At 46.1% G+C, this 12437-nt stretch overlaps 1 protein-coding gene across 1 annotated transcript in view; it reads left to right on the top strand.

The window, feature by feature from the left end:
• IGF2BP2 (insulin like growth factor 2 mRNA binding protein 2) overlaps positions 1-12437 on the top strand; it is a 390975-nt gene that overhangs the window by 299684 nt on the left and 78854 nt on the right. The window contains exons 11-12 of the mRNA XM_086955447.1: positions 138-206; positions 8630-8746. Of these exons, the coding sequence (XP_086811573.1) occupies positions 138-206; positions 8630-8746 (186 nt within the window). The remainder of the gene's footprint in view (positions 1-137; positions 207-8629; positions 8747-12437) is intronic.

Consider the following 12437-nt stretch of genomic DNA (forward strand, 5'->3'; position numbering starts at 1 on the left):
ATACCGTGTGAATACCGAGTTAATCTCCACTTAAAATAGTCACACCTCCTACAAAAGATTTCCTAGTGTGAATAACATTAATCATGAGTTATTGATTTGGTGATAAATGTATACTTTTACTTTCTTTCCTGCAACAGAGTCACTCGTCCTATCTACCGGGCATGTATGGAGCCTCCCCGGTCGGTGCATTCCCACATCAACACGCAGTAAGTACAGTACTCTTAGGTGTCTCAGTAAACGGATCACTTTGCCGGTTTGAACTGAGGGTATTAATACATTGTCATCATAGTTGCATACATTTTTGTATTTTTTTAATTAGAATATACTAAACAAACAAATGCCTGTTAAAACTAGTGTTACATTTTAACCCCACATTTGTGGTTCTTCATAGACCCCCAGGTGTTTCCAAATGAGAACTTTAAGATTGTTTTGAAAGATGTACTCTAGATTTTCCGAAGAAAATCACTCTAGGATCTGTTTTTCAATGGATAAGCTCTATATCTGAGAGACTGACTCTCCCTTGGCCCATTTGGAATTGAAGCTAAGCAAGGACTTTGTTTTAATTTAATCTATTTTTCATTTCCCAAAGGTTTCGTAACATTCCTAATTGCACTATTTCCTTTGAGATTAATTTCTTATCCTCTTTGCTTTCTCCATAGGCATAGCCTTACAATCCTGACACACCTAAAATCAGTGGTTTTGCCAGCAACTTCTGCCATACCATCCTGCTACAATAAACACAAATGCAAAATATATGAAAGCTGTTACCAGTTCAGAATTTAAAAGACACATCCACCCCACCCACAACCCAGATACATCCAGCCAGTTGAACTTGTTGTTTGCGGTCTGTCTAGCAGGCAGCCCTCCACCCCCTATTGTGGCACCTGCCTTCATTGTGGGAGCTATTTTAATGGGAAAAAAATGTGATGCCAGTTCCATGTGGACTGACAGCTGTGCCGTCATTTATGTCATTGTCGAAGATCTAGTTCAAGCGAGGTCTTTTTCAGACAGGACAGTGAATTTTCCCCAACCGCTTGAAGTGTTCTCCCAGAATGTGGGTGACGATTTTAGGCCTTACCGCCATATATTTGTTCGTCTGCGTATCCTGATACACCATATGGTCCTGTGACCCTCCAATTTCTGTTTGAGCACCTGTGCATGCAACCTATGTTGCCAGAAGTCGCCCTGCTTTGCTGCCCCTGCGTAATATTTTTGTTTAGCGCATATTCCGTCATGTCCATGTCTAAGGCCTTAAATTGCTTTTCGGGTATCATAAGCTGGTGCCATACATTGTGGCCGCCAGACTGCTTATGGGCCTCCTCTAGTTCCTCCACCTGTCCTTCTAGCCTGAGTCGTTTGTCCTTTCTATCTCTTTTTTTTTTTTTGTTCAAAAAGAGAATTTAATTTGGTAAAAGGAGAGTAAAACAAGGTGTCAATACAAAGTACAAAAATAATATAAAATGTAGGAAACATTAGTAAGCAGTAAAAACAATGCAGTTATAAACAATAATGAAAACTAATCATGGGCATTAGAACTAAATAAAGGAGAGACATTAATTGTAGAGATATGATTGCGCAAAAGGAAGTACATATAAGTGATAACGAAGGAGAAAAGGAATGCGAGGGACATTTAAGGGGGTTTGGGACCTCTTGCTGTGAAGGTAATGGGTGAAACAAGTGCTTAGCACATACATCAAGGTAAAGCGTAATAGGGAGCCATAAGTCCATGCGTTTGACTGTATCCAGTCTATGATTGTGACAAACATTATACCACCATGCTTTAAAGGAGATGTTAAAGAAGTTTTTCCAATTGACTGTGATCTGTTGAAACGCAACAGCTAACAGTAAATCAATGATCTGAATGTTAAGTTCAACATCCTCCCAACAGGGAGAAAGAATTCCTAGAAAAATGTTAGTGTAAGAAAAAGGAATGCAAGTGTGAAAAATTACATTAATTTGAGCCCAAACCTGCAACCAAAAATCATGAACAGATTTACACATGAACAACATATGAAATAAAGTTGCTTGCGGGGAAGAACAAGATCAACAAATGTGTGGAGTGGCTGGAAAGTGTTTATGAAGGTCAAATGGCGTAAAAAGAAGTCTATTGTAAATGAAGAACAAGGATTGTGTCAAGGTCGCTGCTCTAGAAGATTTGCAAATCTTATTCCAGATCTTGTCCCATAGAGGAATCGACCAAGATGTGGCAAGATCATGTTCCCAGTATTCCTCCACTTTAGATTTGGGTCTAATGGAGTCTTTAGTATGGAGATGCTTGTAAATAGAGGAGGCTTTAGGAGTAATGCGCAAAAAAGGAATGAAGTAGTGAGGTGGGGGCAAGGGAAGTAGAAGAGGGATGTGTTTGTAAAAGGCGGGTGTAAGTTGCCATTACTGTCTCTTTAAGTAGGAGGTATTTGTGGATAAAAGAAGCAGGCAAACCATAGATGGTGCGAAGAGTTGAGAAAGGTAGAAAAGAAGAGTGTGAAAATAATTGGGAAACCCAGATTAACCCTTTTTGTCGCCAGGACTTCCAGTAAAAGGGTTTGTCACGAATCAGGAGGGGGGTGTTATGCCAAATAGTGGACGTAAGGAAATCAGCAACGGTCGTAGGGGGAGCAGGAGAATAGGATAAAAGTAGTTTAGTGGTGAATTTATGAATGGGAGTAGGAATAGAAGAGGGTTTACGTGAAAAGGAAATATACTCAGCGAAGGAAAAGGGGGAAAGAAGAAGGCGTTCAAGTTTAGCCCATAAAGGGCAAGGAGAGATCGGGTCTTGCAGCCAAAAGGAAGCCTGTCTGAACAAAAACGCCTTATGGTAAACTGGGCAATCCAGGAAGTTGACTCCGCCTTCTGACTTGGGGCGTATAAGCCTAGCAAGGTATATTCTAGGTTTTTTGTTGTTCCAAAGAAAAGATATCAAGATTGAGTTAATCTTCTTGAAAAATTTAGAAGGGATGGATATAGGGATGTTAGAAATAGTATAAAGGACTATAGGAGATAACATCATTTTGATTGTATCGAGACGACCCCACCAAGATAAATAAAGGGGATGCCATCTAGTTGTTAAGTCTGATAGTTTTTGAATGCACTTATTCAAACAAAGGGAAACCGTATCCGAAATAGAGGGAGTAACATGTAGGCCAAGGTATTTAATGTGTGAAGAACTCCAAGTAAAATTGGAGGTGCTAAAATCAGGTTTGAAGGTAAACTTCGTCAAGGGGAGAATCTCACATTTATCATTGTTGAGCTTGTAGCCAGAGATCCGGGAGTAATCTCTCACTTCAGCAAGGAAGGCAGGAATAGACTCAAGGGGGTTGGAGACAAATAGCAAGATATTGTCAGCATACGCGGCAAGCTTGACTTGGGAATCTAGGACTTGAAAGCCATGAATGTTGGGATTTTGACGAAGCTTGGATAGAAAAGGCTCTAAAGCCAGGTTAAAAAGAAAAGGAGACAAAAAAACAGAATTGACGAACGCCTCTCCCCAAGTCAAAAAAGGAGGAGACTAGTCCATTGGCGCAGACTGCCGCACGGGGATTGGAATACAACAAAGAAATCAAAGAAATAAATTTGGGACCAAGCCAAACCATTTAAGGGCATGAAAGAGATAGGTCCACTAAACCCTATCAAATGCTTTCTCAGCATCTAGGGCAATCGCTGCGAGGGAGTGGGGCAAGTGGTGGGACTTTGAGAGGACATTAAACAAAAGCCTAGTGTTATCAGTGATAAATCGACCCTTGACGAAGCCTGATTGTTCCTCACCTAGGAGATCTGGGAGTAGAAGGTCAAGACGCTGCGAGTGATTTAGCAAAGATTTTGTAGTCGATATTGACCAGACAAATGGGTCTGTAATTTTTGCAATATTGAGCATCCTTCCCTTCCTTAGGTATAAGGCAGATGTGGGCATCAGAGAAATAACCTGAGGAGGAGGATCCTTTTTAAGCCTTTTTGTGGTGGCTTTCCCTGAAGACTGCACAGGGTGCTCCATGCTGGAGTGCGACATGTGGTCGGTAGGTGTCTGAGAGGCTTCCAACTGAGCCAGTTCAGAGAACAATTTTGAGTTCTTGATAAAGGTGCACCGCGGAGTCTTATTAACACGGTCCGTTGCACTCCTATCCATAAGATAATAACCACCACAGGAGAGAGAAGCTTGCACCCGGACCCCTGTATCTTTGGGAGCAGCAGAAAGTCAGATGGCAGAAGACAGGATTGCTGAGTTGCAAGAGAGGCCAACGAGGACTGCAGGAGGATGCAGGGAAAAAACCATGGAGAGGAATATCAGATAAATACACAATGGCCACCAAAAATTAAGAGAGGCGAAACTGGCTGTATCATGAGGATGAGAGGTGGTAATCACAAAAACATGTGAAAAGGAAGCAATTGCCAGCTTTGTATGAAAAAAGGAGGGCTCAGCATTGTGTTCAGCTGCTCAAAATATGAGAGCCTTACAGAGTAAAGCACAGTCCAAAATGGCTGCCGAGTTGGAAAATGCCATAAAAAAGCTTATTGTAGAAGCAGTAAAAGCATGTAGGTCAGTTGAGGCATTGAATGAAGAAATAATGGTCAACCTTGACTGAAAAAGGAGGAGGCATGCAATTATAACCTCTGCCGAGGGGAAAGGAGCGCCGCTCGGGAGACGTGCTTCAGAGCTACAAAATGGCGGTCGCGGCCGTCATGAGCCGCGACTGACAGGAATTACAGCAAAAGTCAAAAGGCAGTCACCATAAGTGTTGAAAACGGCGTCGGATCATTCCCGGATCCCTCCTATAGTTATTTCCGCCGTCTCCGAAGAAAAACAGGTGCGTGAACCGCTCGCTCACCCCAGCGACCACGGAGCGCTCACACAAACGCCGCCATCTCCGCCGGGCGCTAAGCCACGCCCGCTCCTTTCTATCTCTGAGTTGTGCAGCGACCGCTATGAAGCTGCCTCTTAGCTCAGCCTTCAGAGTATCCCAGAGGATGGCAGTGGGGGTCTCCGGCATGTCATTGGTACTGAGGAAAGTGCTAATGGTGTCCTTAAGCTCAGTTAAAGTCTAATTCTATGTCATTAGTTTATGATTAAGGCACATTGTACGAGGATTGGATCTTGGACCTAGGATGTGAGTGTGAGATGGACGAATGAGCAGAAATGGCGGCCACTCCAATGTCGACTGGCGTGGTGGCTGCTGTGAAATGTGGAGATGTCGGAAAGTAATCAATTCTAGAGTATGTTTAGGGGGCTGCTGAGGAGTAGGTTTAATCCTACACTGCTGGATGGCGTGGTCGCCACACGCCCACTAGACCCATGTCCCCCACCCCCTGAAGTCCTGTCGATGTGAATGCCCCTGTCTTCCCCAGCCTCTGAGCTGATCGTTCCAGAAGTGCATCAGGGACTAGGTTCAAATCACCCCGAATAAGAGTTTGTGCCTCAGGGGTAGCCACCAGCCAACCCACAGCATACATGAGGAAAGCCTCCTGATGTTCATTCGGAGCATAGACGTTAGCAAGAGTAAATGTGTGAGTGTTCACCATAATGCGGAGTGAAAGGAGTATGCCTGCTGTCTGGATAACCTGAGCCGGTAAGTGCATGGCCAGGAGTACTGCCATCCTTGCCCACTTCCCCAGACTTAAAGAAAAGTATTGACGATCAAACCAGCAGGACCGCATGCTTTTCTAGTTAATCTTATGGAGGTGAGTTTCTTGTATGAGGCAGGAGTTCCATGTAGAGTCTCTGAGCATCGAAAATGTGCCAGATGCTTTACTGGAGCATTAAGGCACCGGATGTTCAAGCAGAGCATAGCACTCTCCTCCTGGGAGCACAATGAAAGAAGTGCAAGGGGACCATGTCATTATCAAGTGAGTATCTCCGAGCTTAAGGTGGAATGAAACGGAGCGCTGCCACATTTGTTGAGGATGTATTGGTGAAGAGAGGGTAAGGCAGCCCAGAACCTCAAATTAGAGCCAGGGGTGAACACAAAAAAGCTTAAGCTGTTCAAGCAGACGACTGGTGGGGAAAGTATATTTGACCCATCCCTCTGCTAATTGCTTTCATGGTCCGACGCAGTGCCCTGGCATTGTAGTTGTTGTAGTGAGGCTGTTCTCTCCTTACTGCATTCCGCGTCCATGGGCTTACCAGGTTGTGTGTTCACCACCCGTGAGGTACGCCATGACACACTGGATGAGTGTGCCAAGCTCCGCGACATCGAGTGGCTGGCCTCTTCCTCTAATGATGCCTCCATGCCCAGCACCGATCAGGCCTCCTACATGGTGAATATGAAGATGACCTGAAAGAAATGGGTCCACTTATACAGGATCCCCTTCTCCCGCAGAGATGTGGTGTATGGGCAGAACGCCCTGCGATGCTGTAGTGTAATTGGGACTAGTCTCGGAACAAACACACTTTCACGACTTCAAATGTGATTGCGTTCTGATTGCACATTACTGACATGATGGATTCTTTTTAGCGGTACTGATGCACGTAGGTCAGGATATATTGAGGCATGCAAAGGGATTTGGCTGGGCAACCCTCCCTGTGAATGTGATCTAGAATGATGTCCTTGTCTGCAAGTACTGGTGTGATATGAACAGACGAGTGACATAGACCTCCAGTTTCCCAAAGTCCACCTGAAGAGGAACCTATTTAATTTTAATGTTGGATCGGCGCGATCTGTGTCCTACATCTTCCAGGTGATATTGCGAGTCCTCATTCTTGTCGCACAGTTCCAGTAGTTCACGTCTGTGCTCATCAAGTTCCTTCTCTCTTGAGTCACTGGTTTGTTCCAGGGTGGTTATCTTTGACCCAGATCTCCCAGGTCTCTCTTAATGTCCCTGATATTTGTTGCCATTTCTTGCTTCAGGGCTGCTATATCGTCTCTCAGAATCCTGATGAGGGTATCTAAGAAGGCAGGGGTGACGGGGGCTTCTTCCTCCGGATCAGCCACAGCAGTGCGAGTGTTCAAGGCAGGGAGGTGTCTCAGTGTTGGTCAGAAGAATTTTTTGGGTGGTGGGCCTACTGAGCCTGTCCTTCAATGAATTGTCCTTTTTGGTGCAGTGAGTGGTCATGATGGCACCATATCAGCCCCACGTAGGAAGCTATGCCACCAGCAAGCGTCCGGCTACAGCCCACTTTGATCGGAGGTTCCACCTCTCCATTGTGGGTGCTCCCACGTAGGTCCACGTGAGGAGCAAAATGAGGGTGCACAACCCCAATATCCCAAAGCACAAGAGCCACTCTAGATGATCCCAAAGCACAAGAGCCGCCTAGATGCCTTTCCTTGTAGTGGGACCCTTGAATCTGCCTTAGCGTGTCAAGCCCCCTTGTGAAAGCTCTCACCTGTGTTGCTGGAGGTAATTTGGGGTGTCTCTTTATTTAGTTCCTCTGGGGGGCCCAGCCTGTCGCTGCCCCCAGAGGTGTGCCATCCGCTGAGCCGCTCACCCGGGGCTATTGGTTGGCAGCAGATCTGCCGTTCATTGCGGTCAGAGCTGTGTGTCTCATGACGACCTGAGACCCCGGAGCTGCTAATCTGGTGATTGCCCCTGTGGCCGGAACAGAATTGCAGCTTTGCAACAGGGCCACCCACCCTAAGGATCCTGCGATAGGACCCCCAGGGTCACACCATCTATACTGCTATCCCCCATGTGAAGTACCAACACCAATGGGCCTAGTCCAGGCCGTTGTTGCTACCGCCAGGGCCGTTATCTCCGCATATAGCGCTGCCGCACTCCGCTCTGCACATTGCCTGGATTCTACAGCTCACGCTGTGCTGCATCGCAGGCCTGACATCCAGGAGCGCCATATATCGTCTTCCAGTGCATTTAGGAGGAAGGCCTTGTGTCAATTGCCATTTTGCATGTGCTGGTGTCGCCACAGCCTCCCGCCCGCCTGCTCTGAGGATCTTATCGCAGAAGCCCCACTGCTGCCAGAAATCGATGCGCTGTTTGTGGGATAGAGTGCCGAGTTTAATGGGTGGATTCCAGCCTGCCGCTACCACAGGGGCCAGTGACGTAATCAGCAGTGCTCTCTCTCCACGAGGCGTGCTGTTTGGTTTCTGCGGTGGGGACACAGCCAGGTGCCTTACCTCATACTTTTCACCACTCTGGATCTCCGTTTCAGCAAGCAGGAGCCCTGCGGCTGTTCACTGCAGGGCCATTAGAACTATGGCACCATGATGGCTGCCATTTTGACCATCCCAGCGCCTTCACAACTCAGGCCCGGAGTCTTGTTGGCGGTCGCTGCCGCATTCGCCGAGGTTCACTGGCGCTGTCCATCATAAATGTATGGCTTTTTCCACTGCCTGGAGCTTCTTTTGTGACCCTGGAACATGACAAAATCACCACTTTGCGAGGGCTGACAGCGGAGCTCTGTGAGAGCGCAGCTGCTTGGGCATCATCTGGACATTCTTTTTTAGCTGCCTGTAGCTTGGAAGATGAAACACTAGACCCCGTTTTGAATATCACAATAAGTACACAAAATGAATGATGCATACACAGCTTATTCAGTGAGAATTTGTTATAAAATGTGCATCAGTTTTTATGTTTTTAAATTGTGTTTAGTAATGTTTTAAATCTTTGCAATAAGATAAACATATGTATACAATAATACGGAACGATTCGCTATAAAATCTGTTGTTTGTCTCTTTGTTTTCTTCAGGCACCAGAACAGGAGATTGTTTACTTGTTTATCCCAACTCAGGCTGTTGGAGCAATCATTGGAAAGAAGGGTCAACACATTAAACAGCTAGCAAGGTTTGCTGGAGCCTCAATTAAAGTAAGACTGGCTGTGTTAGTTTAGTAGCTAAACACCCTCTTTTTTGCTTCCTTTTGTTATGGTCTTATAAATACTGTAGAATTGTGTTTCTCATTCCTGATCCCACCTACCCATATATTCGAGCAGACATTATTAAGCATGAGTGCTTAGTTGCTCAGAACAGTGTGAGAAAATGTGGTATCTAGTCTCGTGTTCTAGCCTGGTGTGGAATGCTGAGTCATGAGGAATGTGTGATATCATTAGTGTGAGTGTCCTGCCTAGACAGTTGGGAGCTGAGCTGGTTACATTCTAGCTCTTGGTGGGGTTTCATTATAATTTGTTTTTTAAAGTCTCCTTGCCAGCCTACTACTACAAACATAACCAAAACCTATCCGGAGTGCTCAGATCAATTTAATTCCCTATCTTGGTCTTCAAATGAAGAGCCAACTTTCTCTTTTTTCATGGTTTAGAACAGTGTTGAGGTAGATGTGTCAATTTCTCACTCCAAGTGCCGTTCGAAAGCAGAATCATTGCAATGTCTCACTGCTTACCATATGATCGCCATTATACCTTTGGGAACATCTCTGGTTGTCAGGCCTTAAAATAACCACCACAAGACTTGCAACATTGTAAGTAAAAATTATATTAAAAGTCCAATATAGTGTTCTCCATCATGGCATCATCATTGACAGGCTAAAAAATGTACAAAAATATATGTTCGAGGCATATTAACTGTATATCGTATAGTTGTGCATAGATCTCCATCTGGTGTTGGGCTTGAATGTTAACACTTTGTTTTTGTTTTGGAAGAAGTCTTTGTAGTCACGAGGTAGGTGATTCCTCCTTAAGACGATAGTGCACATGGGCATCGACTCCATCTCCAGGTTGTTTTTTTCCGCCATCGGGTTCGGATGTGATTTGCTGCGCTCCGAGTCGGTTACGAACCCCCCTTCAACGCGCAATCCCTCTCCACTCTACGGTATTGTCTCGATCGCATTTCCCTTTCGACGTGCATCTTTAAAACAAACTCCTCGACCTCGATCTTCGACGCGGGCCTTTTAGCCTATCTCCGCCGACCACTCCAGCAGTCAATGGAAAGGACTCCTTTCAAAAAATGCCCCGGGTGTGGTGCTAAGTTTCCACTCATGGACTTGAATTAGGTTTGTAATCTAAGCCTCTCCCCAGAGCATGAAGACAAGAACTGCGAGCCTGTGCATTGTTTAGGTCGAAGAAAACCATCCATGACCGTCAGGCTCGACTTCACAAAATGTCTTGCGGAAGCAGCTCCATTCCAGACATCTTCGGAGCAGATCCCATGGTCCACCCGGAGCAACAAGGTGATGAAGAAGACATCTCCATCTCCGAGGCCTACGACTCCAATGTCGAAGAGGAGACAGTCAACCCTGGCTTAGTGCTCCGTGAGTACCGAAACCTCTCTCCCAAAAAACAAGCCTAAGGCTCCAGTAACACCCTGGCTCTCGGGCTCAGGTCGACACCGGCAACATGTCGACACCCCACCCTCGGGCCCGGCTATGACACCTAAGGACAAGCCTTCCAGCTCGGGCTCGAGCCAGCCCCATTCCTGTGCCGAAAAGTCACATTCGGCACCAAAGCACAAGACCAATGATGTTCCACGCCCTTCTTCGTCAGCACCGAAGACAGCCTGGACGGCAAAGTCCTCGGCATCGAAACATACCAAGGACAAACATTCAAAACCAAAAAAATCTTCGGAGCCGGAAATGGCTTTGGAGCCAAAAACAATTGTCGGAGCCGAAAAAAAGTCTGAGTCACAAACTCCTATAACAAAACCTAAGGAGTCCAAGGCCCCGAAGAAAGCCTCAGAGACTCAGTCCAAAGAACATTGTGACCCAAAATCTTCGGCACCGAAAAATACATTTTACCCACACAGTCTGTACCTGATTTTTCAGATCCAAAACAAAAAAAATCTTTTTATTGACCCAGGGACTGGCAAAGTTGTAGCCAAGCCTCCAAAAAAGCGAAAACTGAACACTTCTGAGGAATCTGAAATACCCTTGAAACGAAAGGAGATGAGTACTAACACCTCTCCACCTCCTTCTCCTCTCCCAGCTGATCCAAAACTTTTAATTTCTCCACCACACTCCCCACAACTTACCTTTTCACCTCAAACACTAGATGATGAGGATGATCATACCGATGGGGATGGGAATATAGATCTAGATCGGGATGATGATGCACATACCATTCCACATGACTTAGACCCTTTGAAAGAATACGACACAGATCCCGACCCACATAATGACCCGGACCTCTATCCATCTAGGGCATCACCACCAGATGACAATATTGGGTTTGCTCAACTAATCAATAGTGATTCAGAAAAGGGGGTGGTGATGAACAGAGTGTCTGAATTAAGCATACCACTCTTACCCAGTCCAAAGATCAGGGCTTGATCCATCAACGTTTTTCAGCTCACTGCACCATCCCAGCTCAGAACTTGGCTATATGCAAATTAGTCTGACCCTGGCCCAGTGCATCATGGGAACAGGGCAGACCAAACTACCAAGCCAATTCTTATACTGGGAAGGAAACAAGCTACCGGGGACCAGTTTCTGGCATTTCAGCCGTCTTCGGCCCGGCTTGCTTGAATCCTGATGGTGCAATGAGCTAGGGACTCACATCTGAGTATACCCTTCCACGCTTATGGTGGACAAAAATGATTCAGAAAAGGGGGTGGTGATGAACAGAGTGTCTGAATTTTTTGGCCACTATAGGTGTGGCAGGGTATACTCAGACATGAGTCCCTTTCTCACTGCACCATCAGGATTCAAGCAAGCCGGGCCGAAGACGGCTGAAATGCCAGAAACCGGTCCCCGGTAGCTTGTCTCCTTTCTGGTGAAGAATTGGCTTGGTAGTTTAGTCTGCCCTGTTCCCATGATGCACTGGGCCAGGGACAGACTGATTTGCATATAGCCAGGTTCTGAGCTGGGATGGTGCAGTGAGATAAATAACGGTGATGGATCAAGCCCTGATCTTCGGACTGGGTAAGAGTGCTCTGCTTAATTCAGACACTCTGTTCATCACCACCCCCTTTTCTGAATCGTTTTTGGCCACTATAGGTGTGGCAGGGTATACTCAGACATGAGTCCCTTTCTCACTGCACCATCAGGATTCAAGCAAGCCGGCCCGAAGACGGCTGAAATGCCAGAAACCGGTCCCCGGTAGCTTGTCTCCTTTCTGGTGAAGAATTGGCTTGGTAGTTTAGTCTGCCCTGTTCCCATGATGCACTGGGCCAGGGACAGACTGATTTGCATATAGCCAGGTTCTGAGCTGGGATGGTGCAGTGAGATAAATAACGGTGATGGATCAAGCCCTGATCTTCGGACTGGGTAAGAGTGCTCTGCTTAATTCAGACACTCTGTTCATCACCACCCCCTTTTCTGAATCAACTAATCAATAGGGCTGCCCAATACTACGGGGTACAGTTACATTCTGATCCCTTAGAGGAAGATTTTTTACTTGAAACCTTTGCACCCTCGCAAATGTCCACGCACACCCTGCCAATGTTAAAAGGCATGCTCAAACATGCCCCAGAGTTTTTAAGGACCCTGTCAGAGCCAGGATTCTCAACACCAGGGTAGACAAAATAAGGTGGCTCCCAATGACCCAGTTTACATTAAAGGTCAGGTCCCTTTGAATTCTCTTGTGGCGTCTAATGCACGCAAGAGGGCAA

This window comes from Lissotriton vulgaris, chromosome 2_1 (genome assembly GCF_964263255.1).
Source record: "Lissotriton vulgaris chromosome 2_1, aLisVul1.2, whole genome shotgun sequence".
Taxonomy (NCBI): domain Eukaryota; kingdom Metazoa; phylum Chordata; class Amphibia; order Caudata; family Salamandridae; genus Lissotriton; species Lissotriton vulgaris.